The following is a 20080-nucleotide window of genomic DNA, read 5'->3' as shown; positions in this document are numbered from 1 at the left end:
ATAAAAAAATGATTTCTAAATGCAGTGTCTATGTAGAGTACAGAATACACACTTTCTTCTTTTTAAAGAGTAACTGCATTGTTAAAGGGTTGTTTGTGTCATGTGTTCTTTTTTGCAATACTACATAGATTCTCTAAAGATTTCAGGTCGGTTTGCTTGCCAAACAAACCAAATGACATGATGATAATTAAAGCAGGTTTTGGCATCTTTTTGACAGGCAGGTATTATGCCCTGATAGAAAATAAAATATATGTCCACATAAGGCTTTAAAGCAGCATCAAGTGGCCTGAGCTTTCCTAGTGGACAGCAGTGCTTACTTTAAAAACCAAATGTACCCAAATCTTTACTGGCTTTACTGGAAACTTCAATCAACTGAGATTCAGTGCTTTTCAATATTTCCCTCAATAATAAGACACCTTGATTTTCCAATGAAATGCTTCATTTAGTTTTATATATAAAGGGGACTTTTGACCACCAGAAAACTGTTTGCTCTCAGCCAGGTGTTGTCTTTGGTTCAGGAGCAGCTTAATACAAGGAAGGTGACCTTTAGCTAAGCTGGTGTATTTCTTGTGTACCCATTTTTCCACCAGATTTTGTCCTTCCACCCAACTTTCCAAGGAAATGTGCTTGGATACAGCACTCACCTAACATACAGCTGCCTTAACAAAGGAAGGACCACTAGTGGTCCGCAAGGGTTTTGTAAGGGGTACAAAAAGATATTTTCTTAGGTAGTACAATAAAATAGGGCTGGGATCTTCTCTGCTTTGGACCAAATAAAAAAAATTACACAAGCTTTTTTTCTTTGATGTCCCCCACATCTGTGACACAGTGTCACAGATAAAGGTGAACTCAAAGAAACGCACTGACACACATATAAGTAAAGAAGAGCCTATAGGATCAGCTGTTTTGTCTTGATGAAAATAAAATAAAACTAATTAAGTCAGTCTGACTATCATTTTTGTTCTGCATTTTGTTCCCAATTTATCAGCTTTAAATGTATTTATAATGGATTTACTCAGAGGAGAATAGAATAGAATATTCCTTTATTGTCCCACAATGGGGAAACTCTGGTGTTACAGCAGCAAAAAATATCGAAAAAATGGTCACACAAATGTTGACCTTAGAAAAATGTATGAGAATAACACAAAAGTGAAGAGTTAAAAGATAAACAATAAAATACTGTACTCTGTTTTAACAATATAAAAACTGTGCACCTGAAGAATAAATATCCAATATCCAGCTATGGACATTTTTACAGTAATGGATATTTACAAATAGCAACAACATCATAGATGTGCAAAATGACAGCAGCATATTATTTAACTGACTAAGGTAGAAACTGCAAACTCAGCATGAATAAAACATCTTATTGAGGTCGTTGGGAACAGTGGTGGTTGTGGAGTCTGATAGAGCTCCAGTTTTAATTTATTTTTTATATGAGATGGAAAGCATACATTGATAAGAATTAAATGCTCAGATTAAAAGATTTAAGTAAAGTAAAAATAGTAAGTAAAATAGTTTTTATTTTATAATCATTTATTGTACATTTCATTTTTGGACAATCATCAATCCTTTTGACTGAAAGGCAGGGGTTGATTTAGGAAATCTGGGGCCCTAGGCAAAGACAGGCAGGGGGCCCTCTGAATTGAGATGACAACACATAAAACAGAACCATCATACACATATTTTAATAGAATATACATACATTATTTGTTTAACATTTTGTCTCTTTTCTTCTTGTTTTCCTCTCTATGTTTTGTACTCAGCTGACTTTTCGTGCTGTCTCAAAAATGGAAAAGGAATGGAAGCTCTAAGCTCACTTAGCTGATTGCTCGTCCTGTGTTTTTCAAAAAGGCGACAGCAAAAGTAAATAACTCAGCCCTTCTTTTCACTGTAGACAAGCTTATCTGTTCTCCATTTTTTATTTGTATGAAATAATAGCTGCAGGAATGGATTTTAAAAGGATTTTTATCAAAAACAGTGGCATAGCCAGATAGGGGGCCAGGGGTGGTCAAAACATTTTCATTTCTTGTGGTTAATTAAACACATCAATATACTAACATCCAATATGATAAGTACAGAATTCATGCTCTTTTCAGAACTAGATGTTCTGTTATATGGGGAAAAGAGAAAATTATGTGTCCCTGAAAGTCATCCAGGAGTCTACAGTGAAATCATAGATAAATAACAATTTTAATAAAAACTTATCAAATAATCAATTTATGTTGATATTAGTGCTTGTAAATATAAATTTTATGCAGAATGTTTATTGATACAAGTAGGTAAGCAATGACAATGGTAAAGATTTACAACCCAGAACTCAAAACTAAAAGAGTTTTACTGTAGATGCATCTATTTGTTAGCAAAGGCTGTAGAAAATTATAGTTTATCTTTATTTAGAAATAGGGATGTTATGCTTGTTAATTTTCCTGTTGTAGATTGACCCTGAGGTTCTGGCGCCTATCCGCTTTTGGCCATCCCTCAGTGTGCATTGGTTATTGCCTGGCCACACTTATAAAAGATTTCTGGCTACGCCTCTGATCAAAAACATAATTAATGTGCACAAATAAGGAAAAGTTAAAGAGTTTTATGGGGCCCCCAGGAACTTAGGGTCTTAGGCAACTGCCTAGGGGTACTCATGGTGAGACAAAATGCCCAAAGGGAAACACAATCCAAAAAAGGTTAGGAAAAACTGTCCTAGAGGATCCAATGTATGGATAACTGTCAGCTTCTGTTTTGTTTTTGTTTTTTTTTTTGTTTTTTTTTTAGATCAGTTTTTATTGCACTTATGTGATTCTCACAATTTCAGAGAGCCTGAATTTCATTTTTGAGCTTAGTTAATGAAGTTTAACAAAAATAAATGTTTAAAATATTACTCTATATGCAGCAATTCTATTTCTTTATTTTAAATATGAATCTGTTAAAGTTAAAAACTTTTCAATGCTATTTAAATTTGTATCTTTACACCTTTTCAAGTGTAAAAGCTCTTTTGTAGCAAAACACAAATATATCCATATATGATGAAAGGGTTAATCATCCGGAGTGGGTAATTGATGGTCATTGTGTTAACATCATATGTTCTTTGTATGGCTGAATTGGAGGCGTGTGCTGTGCGCGCAGAGGAAGGGAGGGCAATCTGTCCGGATGCTAATAAGACCCAAAAGCTGGCGCAAGGTGGCCAGGAGCGCAGGGACGCGACCGGAGACGGTGGACGAAACAGAAAGCAGATCTAAAAAAGAGGCGAGAAATTAAGACGCACAGAGAGGATGTCAGCGCCAGAGGAAGGTTTGAAAGTCAGGAAAAGCGTCGGACTTTAGGTGTGCGTCTCCTTTAGAGGAGTTAGAGAGGAGAGGGAAGCGGTAAGTGAGGAGAAACCCTCCAAAACACCTGCGGAGGAATCCAGGAGATCCATCATCACAGACCTCATGCTGCTTTAACTTTAGCAATACTTTAACCAATCAGATCACTTTTTTGAACTGCTTTTTTTTTTGTCCTACAAGCTGCAGCATTCACTTTATAGATTTAAACTTACTCTTGATCAATGCCTATTTTATACAAAACAATCTAAAACCCCCAGATTTGTGCATTGTAGGTTTGTTCTTTTTAGTCCATCAGCACCAGCAGTCCATGATTTAGTATGGACCAAGATCCTACCCTCCTTCAGTTGCTGTCACACACCTTGAACTGGGCTGTCACCCTGAGCCTCTGAGCTCCAACCCTCCCCAATGAAGCAGTCGTGGTGGGCCAGCCTGGCACCGCTCGGCCTGCTTGCTGCTTGTACCTGGTTAGGCGTGGTCCAGGGATGTGGACCGGGTCCTGGGTACGGCACGCGTTCCAGGCCCAGGAAGCTCACACCGATGCGTTACAAGCAGTTCTTCCCAAACTTCTCAGAGAACACCCTTGGGGCCAGTGGCAGGGCTGAGGGCAAGATCTCACGCAACTCGGAGCGCTTCAATCAGCTGGTGTGCAACTACAACCCAGACATTATCTTCAAGGATGAGGAGAACACCAGCGCAGACCGGGTCATGACCAAGGTAAGGCCTATAATGGTGTGGTTATACATTTCTCATTTGATTTCAGTTGGAAAACTCATCTTAAAGGGGTTAATTGTCAGAACAAACAATAAAGATTTGTTCATCTTTACAATCAAATGGGAAAGATGCACTGATCAGGTTTTTCCTGGATGACACCAATATTTGATTTTCTTAGGGGTTTTACTTCCGATCGTGATTTTTGCTGATAAAGTCTGTGGACATCATCAAGAATTATCAGACAGAAAATGGGCAGAGAAACTGAGAGAAAACATTCAGAGAAAGTCTTAATGTCCGTAATCAAATCCCAGATAATCTCCTTCTTCCCTATGGAGTCCCTGTCCCTCCTTTAAACCATGCTCTGCCCCCATGATTTTAGAAGTCTGTATTCTAAAGAAAGAATACAACCCATTAGTGAAAAACTGTGCTTTTGATTTAAAGGTCATTTTGAGAGGTCCACCAAAAAGGCATTGTCTGGCATCTGATTTAACTCTCCTTGTCTCTGATAGTTTTACCTCTATTTATTTAATTGAATATAATGCATAGAAGAGAAAACTTGCTGTATTTTGTTTTAAAGAGATGCATTTTGTGAATCTTTCTTGTTAAATGCATAAATTAGCTGAAAAAATTGGTTAATAAAAGGAGAAAATAAATGGAAATATAAGATTATTCATTAAAGCATTTGTCCCTTTATGAATGCAAAAAAAAACTTTTTTGCAAACCTAAATGGTCAGGAGGTTTTCATTTTAATGCAATTTCTGAATGAGCGGATAATACATTTCAGGTATTTGATCAGCTGCTCAGTGATTAAAGACAGGTTGGTTGATTAAATCTGTGCTTATGTGTTTGTTTGTTTGTTGTATTACTGTCCATCTAATTTTTGCAGACAGATGCTGACTGGCATTAATGGCTCATATAGTTTTTGCGATGCTAATATGTTACCTTAATATCAAATCAAGGCACCTTAGTCATTGTTTTCTGAAACCTTTGTTCCACCTGCTGCAGCTTTTATAGATGAGAAGATCAGGATGTAATTCTGCACACATGCTCCTCAGAGAAACTGTTCCTTTTTAATCTTTAACCAAAGACTTTGTGAAACAAAACAAAACGATTTGAGTTGCAGACTTTGTTTCCTTACCAGAAGAATTATTCATTTGTGTTTGCACCGCAGGGAATGTTTAGGATGCAGATCTGTATTCCTTCCCACTTCTGGAGTGATTTTATGTGATGGAAATCTTTAATTGTATATGCATACCCTCTGTGTTCCCAATCAGAACGTGTGTATGTGTGCATGTGACCCCCTGTACACGTGAAAGACGCTCTTTGTGCGTCACTTCGAGAACTCCGAAAAGGTCGCCTATACTAAAATTCCCGCCTGTTGAAGTAATTGCACCGTTGGAAAAGCGACTATTGTAGTTGTGACAATGAAACGCCTCTCTTCAATGGCATTGCCAGAGAAATGTACCCAGTTTGTTTTCTGCCCCTCACTCTTTCTCACTCTTTCTGTCACATTCCCAAGTCCAAGCCCATACATTCTTCCCCTCTGGCCTCCTTGTTCGCCTCAACCTCTACCCTCCTCTGCATTGCTTTTTTCTCACCGAGCTCTTGATCTTGCTGTCATCCGTATTTTATTGCCTTTTCTCTTATTTTCTTGCATAAATTTATTCTTGGAAAAAAAAAAAAAACATAAAACCTTGTAGAGGCAATAAAATGACTCAACTGATCATGCTCTGAAGAAATAACGACTGCATCTCAGAAGCTGCTGCTCTCATCATCTTTTTGGTTCCCCCAACTCTATTTTGCGACAATGCTGACACAGTCTGCAACATTATAGCCATGGGGGTGTTAAGAGTCACTGTGCACACATTTGATCAAATGTCTTGGGGGGTGAAAGTGTCTTACTAGAGCCTGGAACAATCTGGAAAGGCAGAGAATGGCCTTGATTATTCTGTAACCCTGATGAAAAGGCCAAAGAATTTGCTAAACTGGCTACAGTAGGTTGCAGACAGTTTGTTTGCACAAAGCTCAGATGGCCTTTAGCAGTGTGAGGGAGGATCTGTGTTTTATCGGTCTCTATACTTAGGTGTTGACTGGGATATGTGGCTACAGTAATTAGCACTGCCTTTGCTGTTCACATATGATGTTGGAACGAGTTCAGCTTAGGCACCGTACCGAGCATGTCTGAGGAGGGAATGGAGAAGTGTTTCTTTCAAAGAAAACTTTCATAGGTAAAGAAACGAAACCTGTAAAGGACTATTTGGATGGTAATTAGATTCAGTGTCTCACATAAAGGTAAATATTAAGCAGCCAACTGTAAAAACGATCTAGAAATAAGTCAGTATTTCTTAAATTAAGTGTATTTACCCCTAATTTGAGTAGGTAAATAGGATGATGTGCCAATGGGATGAGTATTTTTTACACTTAAAATAAGATAATTAGATAATATGCAGTTGAAATAAAACAATTTATTTTTTCTTATTTTAAATGTAAATTGTCTTGTTTTGTTGTTTTTTTTTTTTGCAAAGTGTCTAACTTATCTCCCCAATGAATAAACAAATGCACTTATTTGAAGAAAAAATTACTAATTTAGATTTAAAGATTTTGCATTGATTGGAATTGACAATTTTCTTCTTTCCTTTGAAACTGCCTACAGGCTAATAGCTCCCACCTGTTTCTTTTAATTAAAAAATTAAAGAAAGTCAACCAACTGCTTGTACTTTTAATCACTATTAGTGAAATTAAGCAAGTCAAAAATATGCATATGAGCTGGAAAAACCTTGACTTTTAAAAAAATGTATTCATTATTTGCCTTTTTGAATCAGACCTAAAAGAAATTGGCCTCAATAAGGAAAATCCTGACAGATGCTTCTCTAATTCAGCTATCATTCACAGAATGGAAAGTGAAAAGATCTGATTTAATCATGTCTTATTGAACAAATAGCATATTTAATAATAATTTAAAAAAAATAATTTTGTATAGGACTGATTACAGCAGCTTTAGCAAATTTTCTTAATGAAATTGTGATTTAAAAAAAAACTAGAACCCAAATGATGTTCTGTGTCTTTGGTAGAAATTTCATGGTGTTGACAGTGATGCTCCACTCTTCTTTTGTCTCTTTTTATATTCTTATATTTTTATATTCTTTTTAGTGAGATATCATAGTCAAGAAAAGGGTATTAATGGTGATGTTTAATTGTGAAAAGCTCATATTGTCCTCCTACCCCAGTGGTCCTACCTACTAACCTTTGTTTTAGTTATGTTGCTGCTCCAGTATGCCATATAAAATGATAATCTCTTTTGCATGCCAGTTTTTTAATCAAAATGTTCAAATGAGATGTTTAAAACATGAAGCACCCTTGGAGCTAAAAACCAGGCTTGAGGATCTGCACTTGCCTGTAAACTGATTTCTTCCAATCCTAAAACTCCACTCTGTTTTGTTCTCTTGCAGCGATGTAAGGACTGTTTGAACAGGCTTGCCATTGCTGTGATGAACCAGTGGCCAGGGGTGCACCTGCGAGTGACAGAAGCCTGGGATGAAGACGGCCACCACCCTCCAGGCTCTCTGCACTACGAAGGCCGGGCCGTGGATATAACTACGGATGACAGAGAAACAAAGAAGTACGGCATCCTGGCTCAGCTGGCTGTAGAGGCCGGCTTTGACTGGGTCCATTATGAGTCCAGATATCACATCCACTGTTCAGTAAAAGCAGGTGAGGATTATTTGCAACCACAACTATGTTTCAGTAGAGTAAAATATTAATTTTTTTTTTTATCACATTTTCTGTTAATGTCTATTTCCGTAAATTTGATTATTATTACATTAAGTTAATAAAGAACCAACAGTTATTGCTTAGGAAGTTAAAATATCTGACTATAACAATTTGAAAAGGGGAAATTTGGCACAGAGATATAAGCCTCTTGAAAAGTATATCCATGTACTGTACATCAACTTTGCATGAATTACTGAATATGTTCAGCTTGATGGGTATCCCACGATGCCCAGTAGTGGCTTTCAGCTTGTTTGAACTGTTGGTCTATGGGATGTCGCTTGGCCTGGTTTTCTGGCCAATAAAATGTAAAAACACCAGGGTCCATTAGCAGATAATGAATATTAAGAGGAAAAAACCAAGTCATACTGGGAAATCTTTATGAAGCCACATTTGGTTTAAGAACAATCTATCACAGAGAACAGGATATGTCTGTAAGCAGAAAAGCTTGAAGCTGTGACTCCAGTGGCTGTAATCGCCTTGTAAATCTAACTTCTTAAACTGATCAGGATTCCATTTGTATCTATTTTAAACATTTTTTCACTCCTTCGACTTAATTTTCCATTGATATGCTTGGATACATCATGCAATGAAAAGGCAGCATCTTGATCTTTTGTACCTCCCCTCCCTGCAGAAGATGTCAATGACTGTGTTGGACTACTGTCCAAGTCAGCAGTCTTCCCTATAATTGCCTAGGTCAAGTGTAACATTTCTGCTATTAACATTTGGATTTCTGTGGGTTTTTCATTTGTTGAATGATGAAATGTATATAATTTTATAAAAGAATCTACATAAAATGCTAAAACTAACATCTACTTATTCTCATGTATTAAGGTATGTGAGGTTTAAATGTCATCTTTTTAGCTTTTTCAGTTTCTTGAAATGATATGGAATGCTTTCTCTTCGATCATCTCTGCAGATAAATCTGAAGCAGTGGAAAGGGGTGGCTGTTTCCCAGGCTGGGCCCGGGTGACCGTTGCTGGAGGGAAGCAGAAGACTCTGTCATCATTGGCCCCTGGCGACAGGGTCCTGGCTCTGTCTGGGACGGGCCAAGTCATTTATAGCCAAGTACTTCTGTTTCTGCACCGGGATCAGGAAAAACAGTCTCTCTTTCTGTCTCTGGAGACAGCTGGTGGACACCGACTGGTCCTGACTACACATCATTTAATGTTTTTAGACCCTGACTGCGGACACAGGGAGCATCAGGCTCAGTTTGCCAGCAGGGCCAAAGTTGGGGACTGTGTCCTCATCAGCACGGCAGGAGGCCAAACTGAAAAATCTCGGATCGTGTCCATTTCTCTCACTGAAAGCGTGGGTGTGTTTGCACCCTTGACTGAAGCTGGAACTTTTTTTGTTGATGGGGTGCTGGTTTCCAGCTACGCACTGCTGGAGGACCACAACCTTGCACACTGGGCATTTGGACCTTTGCGACTTCTCCACTCACTGGACCAGTTATTTTGGAGGAAAACTGCAAAAGAAGAGCAATCAGCTTGCACTAAGACTGAAAAACAGTTTGGCGCTTTGACTGCATCGGACAAAGCAAGTATAAACAAACATGACAATGGCAGTGAACCTCTCGCTGTGAAAGATCAGGAGCAGTGCTTCTTGGAGATATCAGATGTACACTGGTATGCTAGATTACTCTACAAATTTGCATGCATCTTTTTAGACTCCAACGTCTTCCACCATTAAAGGTTAAAACTTACATAGACCACAGGTCATACCTCAATTAAACCTGCCATTATTTCAAATAAGAAAAAAAAGTAAGCCACTGGTAAAGCTAATTGGCTTTTTCCACTACTGTTTGTATCCTAATGTACTGTCAATGCCTAACATAAGCGCTCTGTTAAATATGTTGAATAATACAATTATTGATTACAAAGGATCAATGCCATATATTACTGTATATCAACCAGTATTTGTGCAGCTGTTTTTTTTTTTTCCTTTTTCTACAAAAAGTGTAAAAAAATCTAATGGGATGGGAATGAATATAAAACAGAATCTTTATTTTTATACTTTATGAATCATAATATATAGAGTTTTCAATTTATTGTTGTAATAATTTCACAACTTTTATTGTAAGCACTGACTTGGTATCATATCAACAAACAAATAAAAATTTAATTCTGGAAAGCAACATTTGGGTTTTGATTAACTGCTTTACCTGATTCCTCTTTTACTTGTTAAGTGCAGAGCCTGTTAAGTTTCCGGAAGTTTAAGAAGTTAATGAAAAGCCCAGATACACTTAATATTCCCCCAGCTGTGTCACTCTGTGGGTTTATTGCCCTGAGGTTCCCCAAAATAATTTAGAAACGGGTTTAGTGTGTATGAACTGGAACAGTCTGCGTCTAAATATGCATCTGTTTTATGATGTTCAGTTTAACTTCTGTTTTTTTGAATCTATGTACTAATTTTGTTTGGCGGACAAACATTGCAAAATTCATGTCACAGTATGTTTCCAAATGTAACAAAAAGTTGACTAAAACGAAACAATTTTAATGTACTTTAATGTGGCAAATCTCTATATTTTTTTAAGCATAGGGGTTGAATTTCCAGCTTCTAGGCCTTGTGATTGGTTGAATTTGATGGACCGGCACAGAGAGCTGCACAACTACAAGATAGAAGAATGGTAATCCGTAGTTTTCAGCCTGTTTTTACTTATTTATTTTTCATGTTTTATCAATATTTTAATTGAGCATGGCTATACTGTAACTATGAATGTGGTTTTGTTTTTTGATGTCTATAGAAAAACAATGCTGCATCTTAACCAGGAAGTAAATGCTCAACATTTTATATACAAAAAAACCAAACGTGTGTGTGTTTATAAGTACTTTGAGTAAGGATGATAGATCAGGTAAACTAATTGCAGCATTCACTGCAGAATTAAACTTTCAAATAATACATTAACAAGTAGCACTTTTGGTCTTTGTGGTTGAGGGTAATGATTAGTAAAACCAGAGCTACAGCTTAATTTATTGATAGTGCACTTTAAAAAATGAATTATTCATCCGTTCACTGTACTCACCAACTTGCATTTGCAGTTTCCTATCTATAGTAGTCGTTAAGGAAAAGGCTGGTTCACAACCTGCACAGGTCTTCCACTGAGAAACTAATTAACCAAGTGGTCATAAATCTGGAGTCCAGGAGGAGAGAACCTGCACACTGCATGCAGAAGGGATTCAACTAAAGACCACCTTTCTACAAGACAACTGCTCCACTGTGAAGTCCACCTTGAACTATGGAAAAATTACATTTCAGTCATAATTGATTCTGTTTATTTGAATGATGAATTATATATTTTATATTTTCCCATGAATAGAGGAAAACATTATCAAATGATGGAAATAAAATATATCGACATACTTCTTTTGCTGTCATAATTTTCATATATATATATATATATATATATATATATATATATATATATATATATATATATATATATAAAGATAGTTCCTTTGTTAAAGTGCACTATGGACTAAACTAATCTGTATCTAGTTTTGCTAATTGTTACCCTCACACACAAGGAACAAAAGTTCAATTCTGTGTTGAATACTGTAATTGGTTTACCCCATCAGTCAGCTTGTGTGTATATATATATATACATATATACACACATATATATATATATATATATATGTGTGTGTGTGTGTGTGTATATATATATATATAACACATTTGTTTGTTGTTTTTTATATAAAATGTCTCACATAAACAGATAAAAAAAAAAAATCTTAAACCCTACAGAATGTGAACATAATAAATTTATAATGGACCCGTGTTAAAATTATGGAGTTATACACCCCCTTGTGGAAGGATTTTAAACCTTCACCTGAAATGCATTCATTCAGTGTTTCATTAGTCTACAATCAACTGTTTAATTTTGCTTCTAATATTGTTGTCATAAGACATTAAAGTAACATGATAAATATAACTCTGTAGTAGTATTACTGGCTTTAAAATTCTATAAACATTGATTAAAAAAAATAAAAATGAGGCAAGGACATTTGACAGAGGCATGCCACCATTCTCCCCTCTCCCCACTAACTATCCTATCTTTGTAGGTGCTATGATTAATAACTGATCCCAGGGTATTGTATGTTCTGTCCTTCTCTCCCATAAATGAGATCACCAATTTTCAGAATGCCTTTAAAATCCTTTAGTCTGTCATTCAGGGTGTAACAAATCCTTTCCCTCTGCTGCGTATGAGTCAGTGTTGTTCTCCAGCCTTTAAAAGATGGGATTCTCTTCTTATTTCAGTGCACAGATCTTAATTTAGTTCATTAGGTAGGTTGTGCCTTTTTTGACCCCCTGGCAATAAATCAGATGTATGCATTAAAACCAGAACCCAATGACCTAAATAATACAATTTTAAGAGGATAAACCAAAGATAAACAAAAATGTAGCCATTTGGATGACTTATTTTTAGATTTTCTTTTTTATATATAATTTGTGATCTTTAAAATGTTAATATTAAAAAATAGATACAATGATAAAGTCCAACAGGAGCCAAAATTAAATTCTGCTCTTCCAGTCTATATTGTGTTGTAAACATCTGTGAAGGTATTTGAGAGGATTATCCCTGAAGAACAGGAGCCAGATGAGAAAGCATTGGCTTCACTCCCCAGCCAATAGGAGCGGCTTGTCATTCTAATACCACCCTCTGTTTAGATCTGTGGGCCAATCAGTTGCAAGACTCTAACCACTCTCAGCCCCCTTCAAAATCTGACTTAATTGTCTTAAAGCTGAATGGGGAGTCCAGTAATCCTGTCACTGGAACCAGTAACACCTTATTTTTAAAATGAAAACATGCTCACCTCATGTTCACCAAAGACAAACATTAGCAAACAGAACCAGTTATAGCAGCTGTTGCAGATCTACTGACAATAACCAAATCTGTATTAAGGGCAGCTTAATAGTTTGTACTTTTTTTTTTTTTTTTTTTTTTTTTTTTAGCTCTATTACTCTATGAATGCTCTATTTTTTTAGAGGTTTTACATGTGCAATTATTTTGCAACTTTAGTTTTAAAAAAATATTTTACCTTTTTGCCTCCATTTGACCAAGGCTTTGTAAAATAAAAATAAAAAGTTACATAGGATGATTAAGCACCTTTATGCAGCAGGTCCCGTGGACCCGACCAGTCTCCAGGTCATATAAGCAACATATATTGCTCATCTCATTGAGATTTACTGTACGATCTCATCTTCAAGAAAAGGCAATTTATGATAAAAATAAGTAAATAAAAATCACAAACTGCAATAAGTGCCCTTTTTTTCTGCCCCTATTCTACAAAAGGTCTGTACACTCCAACAGATTTAGATTAATCTGAGTCAGACTTAAAGATGAGAAGTACCAGAAAACCTGTCATTATAGTAAGGAAGGTGTATTTTTGTTAAGTTTCATATTGAAAATTTAGTAAAGCAGTTGAAGGTAAAACTAGGCTTTCTCTTAGGACATTTATATTTTTATTTCCTTTCAGTACTATAAAGCATCTTGTTTTAGTGGCCTCCATGCCCTTGTAAGATTATTCTGCTGCTTTTAATTCCAATACATCTGTCTCCATATGTACGACGCAATCTAGCATGGTGCACTGAGGTTTATAACAGGATGTAAATCTTTCACTCACCGCTGTCATTTATATTCTCAGGTGAGCTGGCCATTATTATCAATTCATAGGCTCCTGCATTGATATATCTTTATCTATTAAACTGTCCTTGGACTTTTTCCGCCCTACTTGTTCTCATCTCCCTCACTATTCTCTCAGTGCAGTCAGAACTTGGAGAAAAGACGTTCTCCTACTCAGCCCCATCAACATACCGTAGGTTACTCTGCAACAGGATCTGAAAATTTCCACCTTGATTCGCTTGAGACAATTTAAGTCTCTGTTAAGACAAAAAGAGAAATCCTTTTATGAAATTCGTTCTTGTTTTTAGCTAATTTTGTTAGTCTATTTAAAACGAGTCAAACCTTTCAATTGCTTGTTTTATAGCGTGTCCTCATCACTGTAGAGGGCATGTTAACACACATTTTGGCTCCCAAGGGGACACAGAAGATACTTCCTGCTTACAGCTATCAACACCTGTAACACCTGTTTAAAAAAAAAATATGAGTAGGTGCAACATTTAATTTCACTTTGGGATTAATAAACTATTTTAGAATTAGCAGATTAGCATACATTTTGGCTCCCTGAGGAGCATTTTAGCACAGATTTTGGCTCCCAAGGTGTCAATTTAGCATTAACTTTGCCTCCCGAGAGAAGTTTAGCATGCGCTACGGCTACCACTTTTGCATGCACTTTGGTGTCCAAGGGGATACTCTAGAGTAGAATAGAAATTGTGAATTGTGTTGTTACAGCAACATTACAGCAAAAGTGGTCAAGCAAATGTGGACCTTAAAAGTATATTTAAAAAATAAATACCAAAATAAGTGGGAGTAAAAAAAAAAAACAAACTAAAATACTGTACTGTACGGTACGGTACAGTGTTTTAAAAAACATAATTTCACATGTTTTGGATCCCAATGGGCCACTTTAGCACACATTTTGTCTCCCATATGGATACTTTAGCATGCATTTTGCCTCCCGAGAGGACAGTTTAGCACGTTTTGGCTCTAATGGAGGTACTTTAGCACACACACCCTGGCTCAAGAGAGGGCACTTAAGCATGCATTTTGGCTTCCAAAAGGGCATTTTAGCGTTTTTCAAAAATTGGGTCACAACTGGGGCTACAACCCCCTAACCCTCAGAGTTCAGATAACTCTGTGAGAATTGCAAACATACGGTATCTAACATACAAGGACACCTCCAGATTATTCTCCTCTAACAGAGAAACTTCCAAGGACAAAATCTAATTCAGTATCATGCACAGCGAATGAATCTTAAGCATTCTATAAATAAACTGCCAGGCTCTTTATTGTCAGTTACCTCCAGATACTCTGTGTTTTCTGCTCTGAGACACATTGGGAGCCAATGTGAAATAAACCTGTGACCTTCTCACAGTGGGCCAGGCTGTTACCCAGGCTCTATTTTCTGTAAGTTCAGAAGGTCATACTGCCCCGGGCCTTTTCACTATGGTATCAAGGAAGTAGGGCTGGGAAGAGGTTGGTGAAAGGTTAACTGCAAATCCAAGAACTAACCTGTACACTAAATCAGTGTACAGACTCAGATTAAAGAAGGATAGGGAAAAGATGCTATATCCTGTTAAAAAATGCAAGTTTTGTAGGGTTTCAACACGCTTTCATTCAGAGTTCAGAGGGAGGGCAATTCTATGAGCTGTTTTCTTCAACTTCTTTTTTTTTCCCAGGGCATTTGCTTCTCTCATTTTCTCACAGTGATAAGTCAGTTTATAGATAAAGAAAAGGAGAAACTCAGGCCTAATTCCATCACACTTTTTGTGACCCAATGCCTCTAAAACCCAGCTTAACACTTTGATAACATGGCTAAAAAACATTCATCCTTTGAAAACATAAAATAGATTCTACACATAACCATCACAATTATTAAAGGGTTTGATACTGAAAATAAAGGGGCCGTGTTAAATCTTAATAAATGTGGTCTGGTTATTGGCATCAAAGTACAACCAGGTTTTTGAAAACTACCATTTTCACACACTATTACCTTTCTCGCAATTTAAAATCCTTTTATTGAGACAGCGAGAGAGTGACAAAGTGACTGTAATTTTCTCCATGCCTGTATGGAGAAGAACATCGCTGTCCTTCGCTCACCTGATACTGTGCACAGCTGATTAACTGGCTGTAAAAAATAAAAAGAAGGACAATGCATTTTTTCCTCACATAAGAAAAATAAATTTGGCTGTTTAAAAACAGCTCCAGTTGTGGTAAACATGGAGATTGATGGTGTGGAACCCAAATGAAGCCCACCCATCCCTATTATTGACACTATCCTAAGCAGTATATCTGTTAATCAACCAGCTGCAGGCTGTGCCTAAGCAGGTACCCTGTCAAAGTAACCAGTTGATGTTAGTATTATAGTTTCACAGTTAATCTGCCCAGAAGAGAGTGCTCATAAGTATAGCACTCAGTTGAAGACTAATGAAAAATGTGGCTTAAACTGATTAATATGCACTATATTACTAAAATAATCACTCAACCTCCCTCACTTGGATATGAAGTTGAGTGATATCTGATTTGTAATCCATACAGTTAAATCTGATGTCTGCCCACCCTTTATAGACATAAAAAGCTTCAACTCTGCTTGTAAAATTCTCCATCTGATTTGGAAATATTTCATAAAGTGTTTTGACTATTCTTCCACATGGGTATTTGTTGGGTCTGACACTGATATTAGCCATGATGGTCTGGTTTGTAGACTCTACTGGTGTTGCATCCGAGTCAGGTCAGCCCTCTCTAAACATCTGTAAAGATCATCTGCTCATCCACATCGTATGGACAATGCTTTGTAACCTGGTGTGTCGTTACACTGGAACGGAGAGGGACCATCATTGGAGGCATTTCAAGTACTTCTTTACCTGAACTAAGGAAAAACATTAACTCTACTGCACACATTATCTTTGACATAATGCATGCAACATCCTGGAAACTATTCTCTTAGACACTGCCATACTGGAACAGCTGGACTGCCAAGTTGATATTACTATTGCTTCATATGAGGTTTTAAATCCTGGCTTTGTTTTTTTCTGTTTGGAATTGTTCTCTCCCTCAGGTTCTCCAGGTCCCTCCAACACTCTAAAAGAGGTTGCTCTAAATTGCCCGGATATAAATGCGTGCGTGCATGCTAGTTTATCCCGTCTGTCTCTATGTTGGACTTTCCAAAGCTCAAAATGCACACCAGACCCATATCCCACCCAAGATATAGACAAAAGATGGATTATCATTTGTTTTTAGATCTCTATTTTCTTTTTCACTCATAACTGTTTCTAAAATGAAGCAACTTCTACTATCATGTTCTCAATATAACCCATTTTTTAACAATAACTGAGATCATTGTTGTTTCTCTGTATTAAATAAAAGCAATGAGATCCTATTGCACAGATTTTCTTTAAATCATTATAATAACGAAGCAAAATCTTGGTGCTATGTTATTATCAATCTGTTTCACTGAGCTTTATTACAATTACTAGAGATGTGACTGATGTTTTCTAGGGCTGGTCCAAGGAAAAATTTAACAAAGGCAAATGCTTAGGGATCCCTATGATCAGTTGATTGTTTTTTTCTTTTCCATGAATAAGAAGTTCTTATATACATATAATAAAAGAAAAAAATTTGTATATTTATTAATTTATCTTTTGATCATGTAGAAATCCTTACTTATACCCCCCAAAAAAGGCTTGGGGTCAGATTGACACAACGTTGAAGAAGGATCCATGTAATATTTTCCAAGAAAAATGTCTGTTTGGATGGAAACAAAACTTCCAGAAATCCTAACCTTGTTTACTCAACCCTCTCAAAATGAGATCTGAATTCAACACAAACCTTCTGTAGCTCTGAGTGTGGCCTGCACTCTCCCTGTAACTGTTGCATCTGCAGGGAGGAACTTCACTGAACTCAAACCAATAAAGAACTACCCAAGATCATCCATGTCAACAGCTAAGTTATCTGGATTCCATCAATAGTTTTGTAAACAAAAAAGCTGGGAAGCATATTTAATTAGGGAGACTTGTATAAAGGACACAAGTAACAAGCACATTTCTCCACTGTGAGATCAATAAAGTCAATCAATCAAAATGTAACATAAAAGTCATGTGTGGGTAAAAGTAGTTTATGCTTTCAAACAGAGACTTTAGATATAGTTAAAGAAAATTCTAGTTTTTAGAGCAAATTATTCTTCGCATTTCCTAACTTTTTTTTTTACCTGGTTCCATGGAACTTTTTATTTCCATTATTTAAGAACACACCTGATATGTTCTCACTTGATTTTATTTTATTTGTAAAATTTAATTTATAAATATTTTGTTATTTATATACAGATACAGTATTTGAACATGTTACCTGTCTTGGCTTTTGCTATGTGTTTGGGCTTTTTTTTTTTTTTTTTTTTTGCAATCTCAAACTGTATCCTGTTAAGGATAAATTATAAAATATATATATATTTTTCCTCCCAAAACCTATTGTGATCCCTTTCTTTGCATTTTTCCTACTATAAAGGGGCAGCGCCTATTTATGGCTGCCATGCCTGGGACACCCCGTGTCTCTATATTGTCTGTGTATTTTGTCTTTTCTTGGATGGCCTGCACCAAAACTGACATTTCACCCTCCTGCAGTGGCTGGGTGACAAAGAAATCTTGAATAAATGAAGAAATGTTGTATTCATCTGTTGTTGTTCTTGCACTGTACTTTATTTTTGCATCTTGTTGTGGAACCAGAAGGAGACTTTTAAGAGTAAATAAATGGCATACTAGTGAATTGTATTGCTTTTACTAACACCAGATCAGAGCTCACTAACATTTTTTAGTAATACAGATAAACTGGAACAATCAATGCTCACCTAAATTTCTTGTATAATTTGCTGTTTCTTTTACATATTCACATTTACAAATCTGTATAAAGTGTGATTGAAAAATAAAACCAACAGTAAAATTATTTTTTTAAATACTACTCACTGGTGAGTTTTTTTGTTTTAGATAAAGACTTGAGAGTAACTCATGTGGTGCTTTGGAGTACTCTGATCATTTTTACAAATAATAGAAGACTGTAAACAGAGCTGCAACGAGTTAAAAGCATGTGTGTGAATAATCTGATTACTTAATTGATTGCAAGAATAGATATTAGCAGCAACATTTTTTTACTTAGGGGAGTTTTCCAAAGTATTTTGATCAGAATCTAACTTTAAAAATCTAGTTCTTTCAGACCATAGCAAGTAAAAAGAGAACCAAAAATCGACATTATAAAAAGGAGAACACACAGATGACATAATCACTTCACAAAAAAAGTTAAATTTGCATAACAAAGGAATGGACAATAACTCTTAAACAGTTTAGATCGTATTTTTATTATTTTTTTTACCCAAGCAAGCTGCTTAACGACAGGGAAGTCCACGTAGCTTTGCTGTTACAATCATAACAGTCTAATGAAAAATGGCTTCCCGAGTAGAAAATCTAATGACCTAATATCTATTATCCACCATATTTCAGTTGGCCCAGTTCTCCGATATGCTAAATGATCGACCAGGATTTATTTCTTAATCATCACCATCAAGTCGCAACGGAGTTTCTGTTACGATCTGTCGAAAACATGATTATTTACGAGCGGTTTGTTTGGACGAAATCATTTTTGACGTAGTTGTTTATAACCTAGCACAGCTAGCATCGGCTAGCCGCCTCAGCGGAACAGCCGTTAGGAGACGCGACGCAGTTTCAGCGAGGGGAAGGGAGGAAAAAAAAAAGATGCTAGTGACCCAATACGCAAAGTTGTACTGTAAATTTAGTTGGATAAAAGTCTGCACCAAAAAAAACCTAAAGGAAAACCTTGTTTTTCTGGCGGGTCATCAAAGTTCAGCCCAGCACTTTCCCCGGATATAGAAAATTTATGCAAAGTTTCTGCAACGTACGACCTCTTTTCGAGTGAGATTCCAGAACATAAGTGAAGCTTGCTAATGTTAGCCCTCAACCAACGTCCACCATCGCTGCGTGGAGTCAGAAAACATTTGTCTGGAGTGGCCGAAGAGTACAAAAGTTGTCCGAATTGACTGGCCGCTGGTTAGCTGGGTAACCACTCTATTACCACTGTAGTTAAACAGCTAGCAAAGCCTGCCTGCTGACTGTATTGCCTTCCACCGACTTGCACTTCCCCCACTCTCAGAGCAGCCGGGGCTAGCCGCAGCGTTAGTCCGGGTACATAAAATGAAGCGAGCATCAGCATTTCTGGAAGCTTTGAGACTCTTTAGATCTCGCTGATGCATAAGAAGAGGACGTTCATATTCTAAGGTAGGTTGAAGCTGGTGTTGCATGCTTTATTTTCTTGCAACAAACACATCTAAGCACACTAACCCTGACCTTAGACCGGTGTTAGCGACGCTGCCTGTAGCATTTAGCTGCCATATGAATCTATCTAATTACTGGAAAGCTAGCTATGTGCTCTCTCTTTTGGCTTTTTTAGACTGTTTGTATTCACGTTGAGATCCACATATAATCGACCCAACATTCTTAAACTGCACCTTCTTGAGGGTATTCTAGTTTCAACACATGGGATTTCTCCGGGAAAGTTTGTCGCTGCGCCACAATAGTTAAATGTTAGCTTTGTAGAATTCTCGACACTGCTGCGGATGCGTCTAATTGCTGGTTAGAACCAACCCTTTGAAGTCGGT

General features: G+C 36.8%; 2 protein-coding genes across 3 annotated transcripts in view; both read left to right on the top strand.

Annotated features, from left to right (window-relative positions):
• Positions 1–3174: 3174 nt before the first annotated feature.
• Positions 3175–11152, top strand: dhh (desert hedgehog signaling molecule). The gene is made up of 3 exons (XM_038282661.1): positions 3175–4034; positions 7481–7742; positions 8719–11152. The coding sequence occupies exons 1-3, from the start codon at positions 3726–3728 to the stop codon at positions 9489–9491; spliced, it is 1344 nt and encodes a 447-aa protein (XP_038138589.1). The 5' UTR covers positions 3175–3725; the 3' UTR covers positions 9492–11152.
• Positions 11153–18948: 7796 nt separating this feature from the next.
• The window catches only part of kmt2d (lysine (K)-specific methyltransferase 2D), a 39606-nt gene continuing 38474 nt past the window's right edge, over positions 18949–20080 (top strand). The window contains exon 1 of one of the 2 annotated variants that reach the window (XM_038282660.1): positions 18949–19700. The gene's annotated coding sequence lies outside the window, so the exon portion shown is untranslated. The remainder of the gene's footprint in view (positions 19701–20080) is intronic. The other variant, XM_038282658.1, reaches the window with a different exon arrangement.

Source organism: Cyprinodon tularosa, unplaced genomic scaffold (genome assembly GCF_016077235.1).
Source record: "Cyprinodon tularosa strain WSP-4 unplaced genomic scaffold, ASM1607723v1 ctg187, whole genome shotgun sequence".
Lineage (NCBI taxonomy): Eukaryota > Metazoa > Chordata > Actinopteri > Cyprinodontiformes > Cyprinodontidae > Cyprinodon > Cyprinodon tularosa.
Note: the sequence above shows the minus strand (reverse complement) of the source record. Positions and strands in the feature narration are given on the sequence as shown.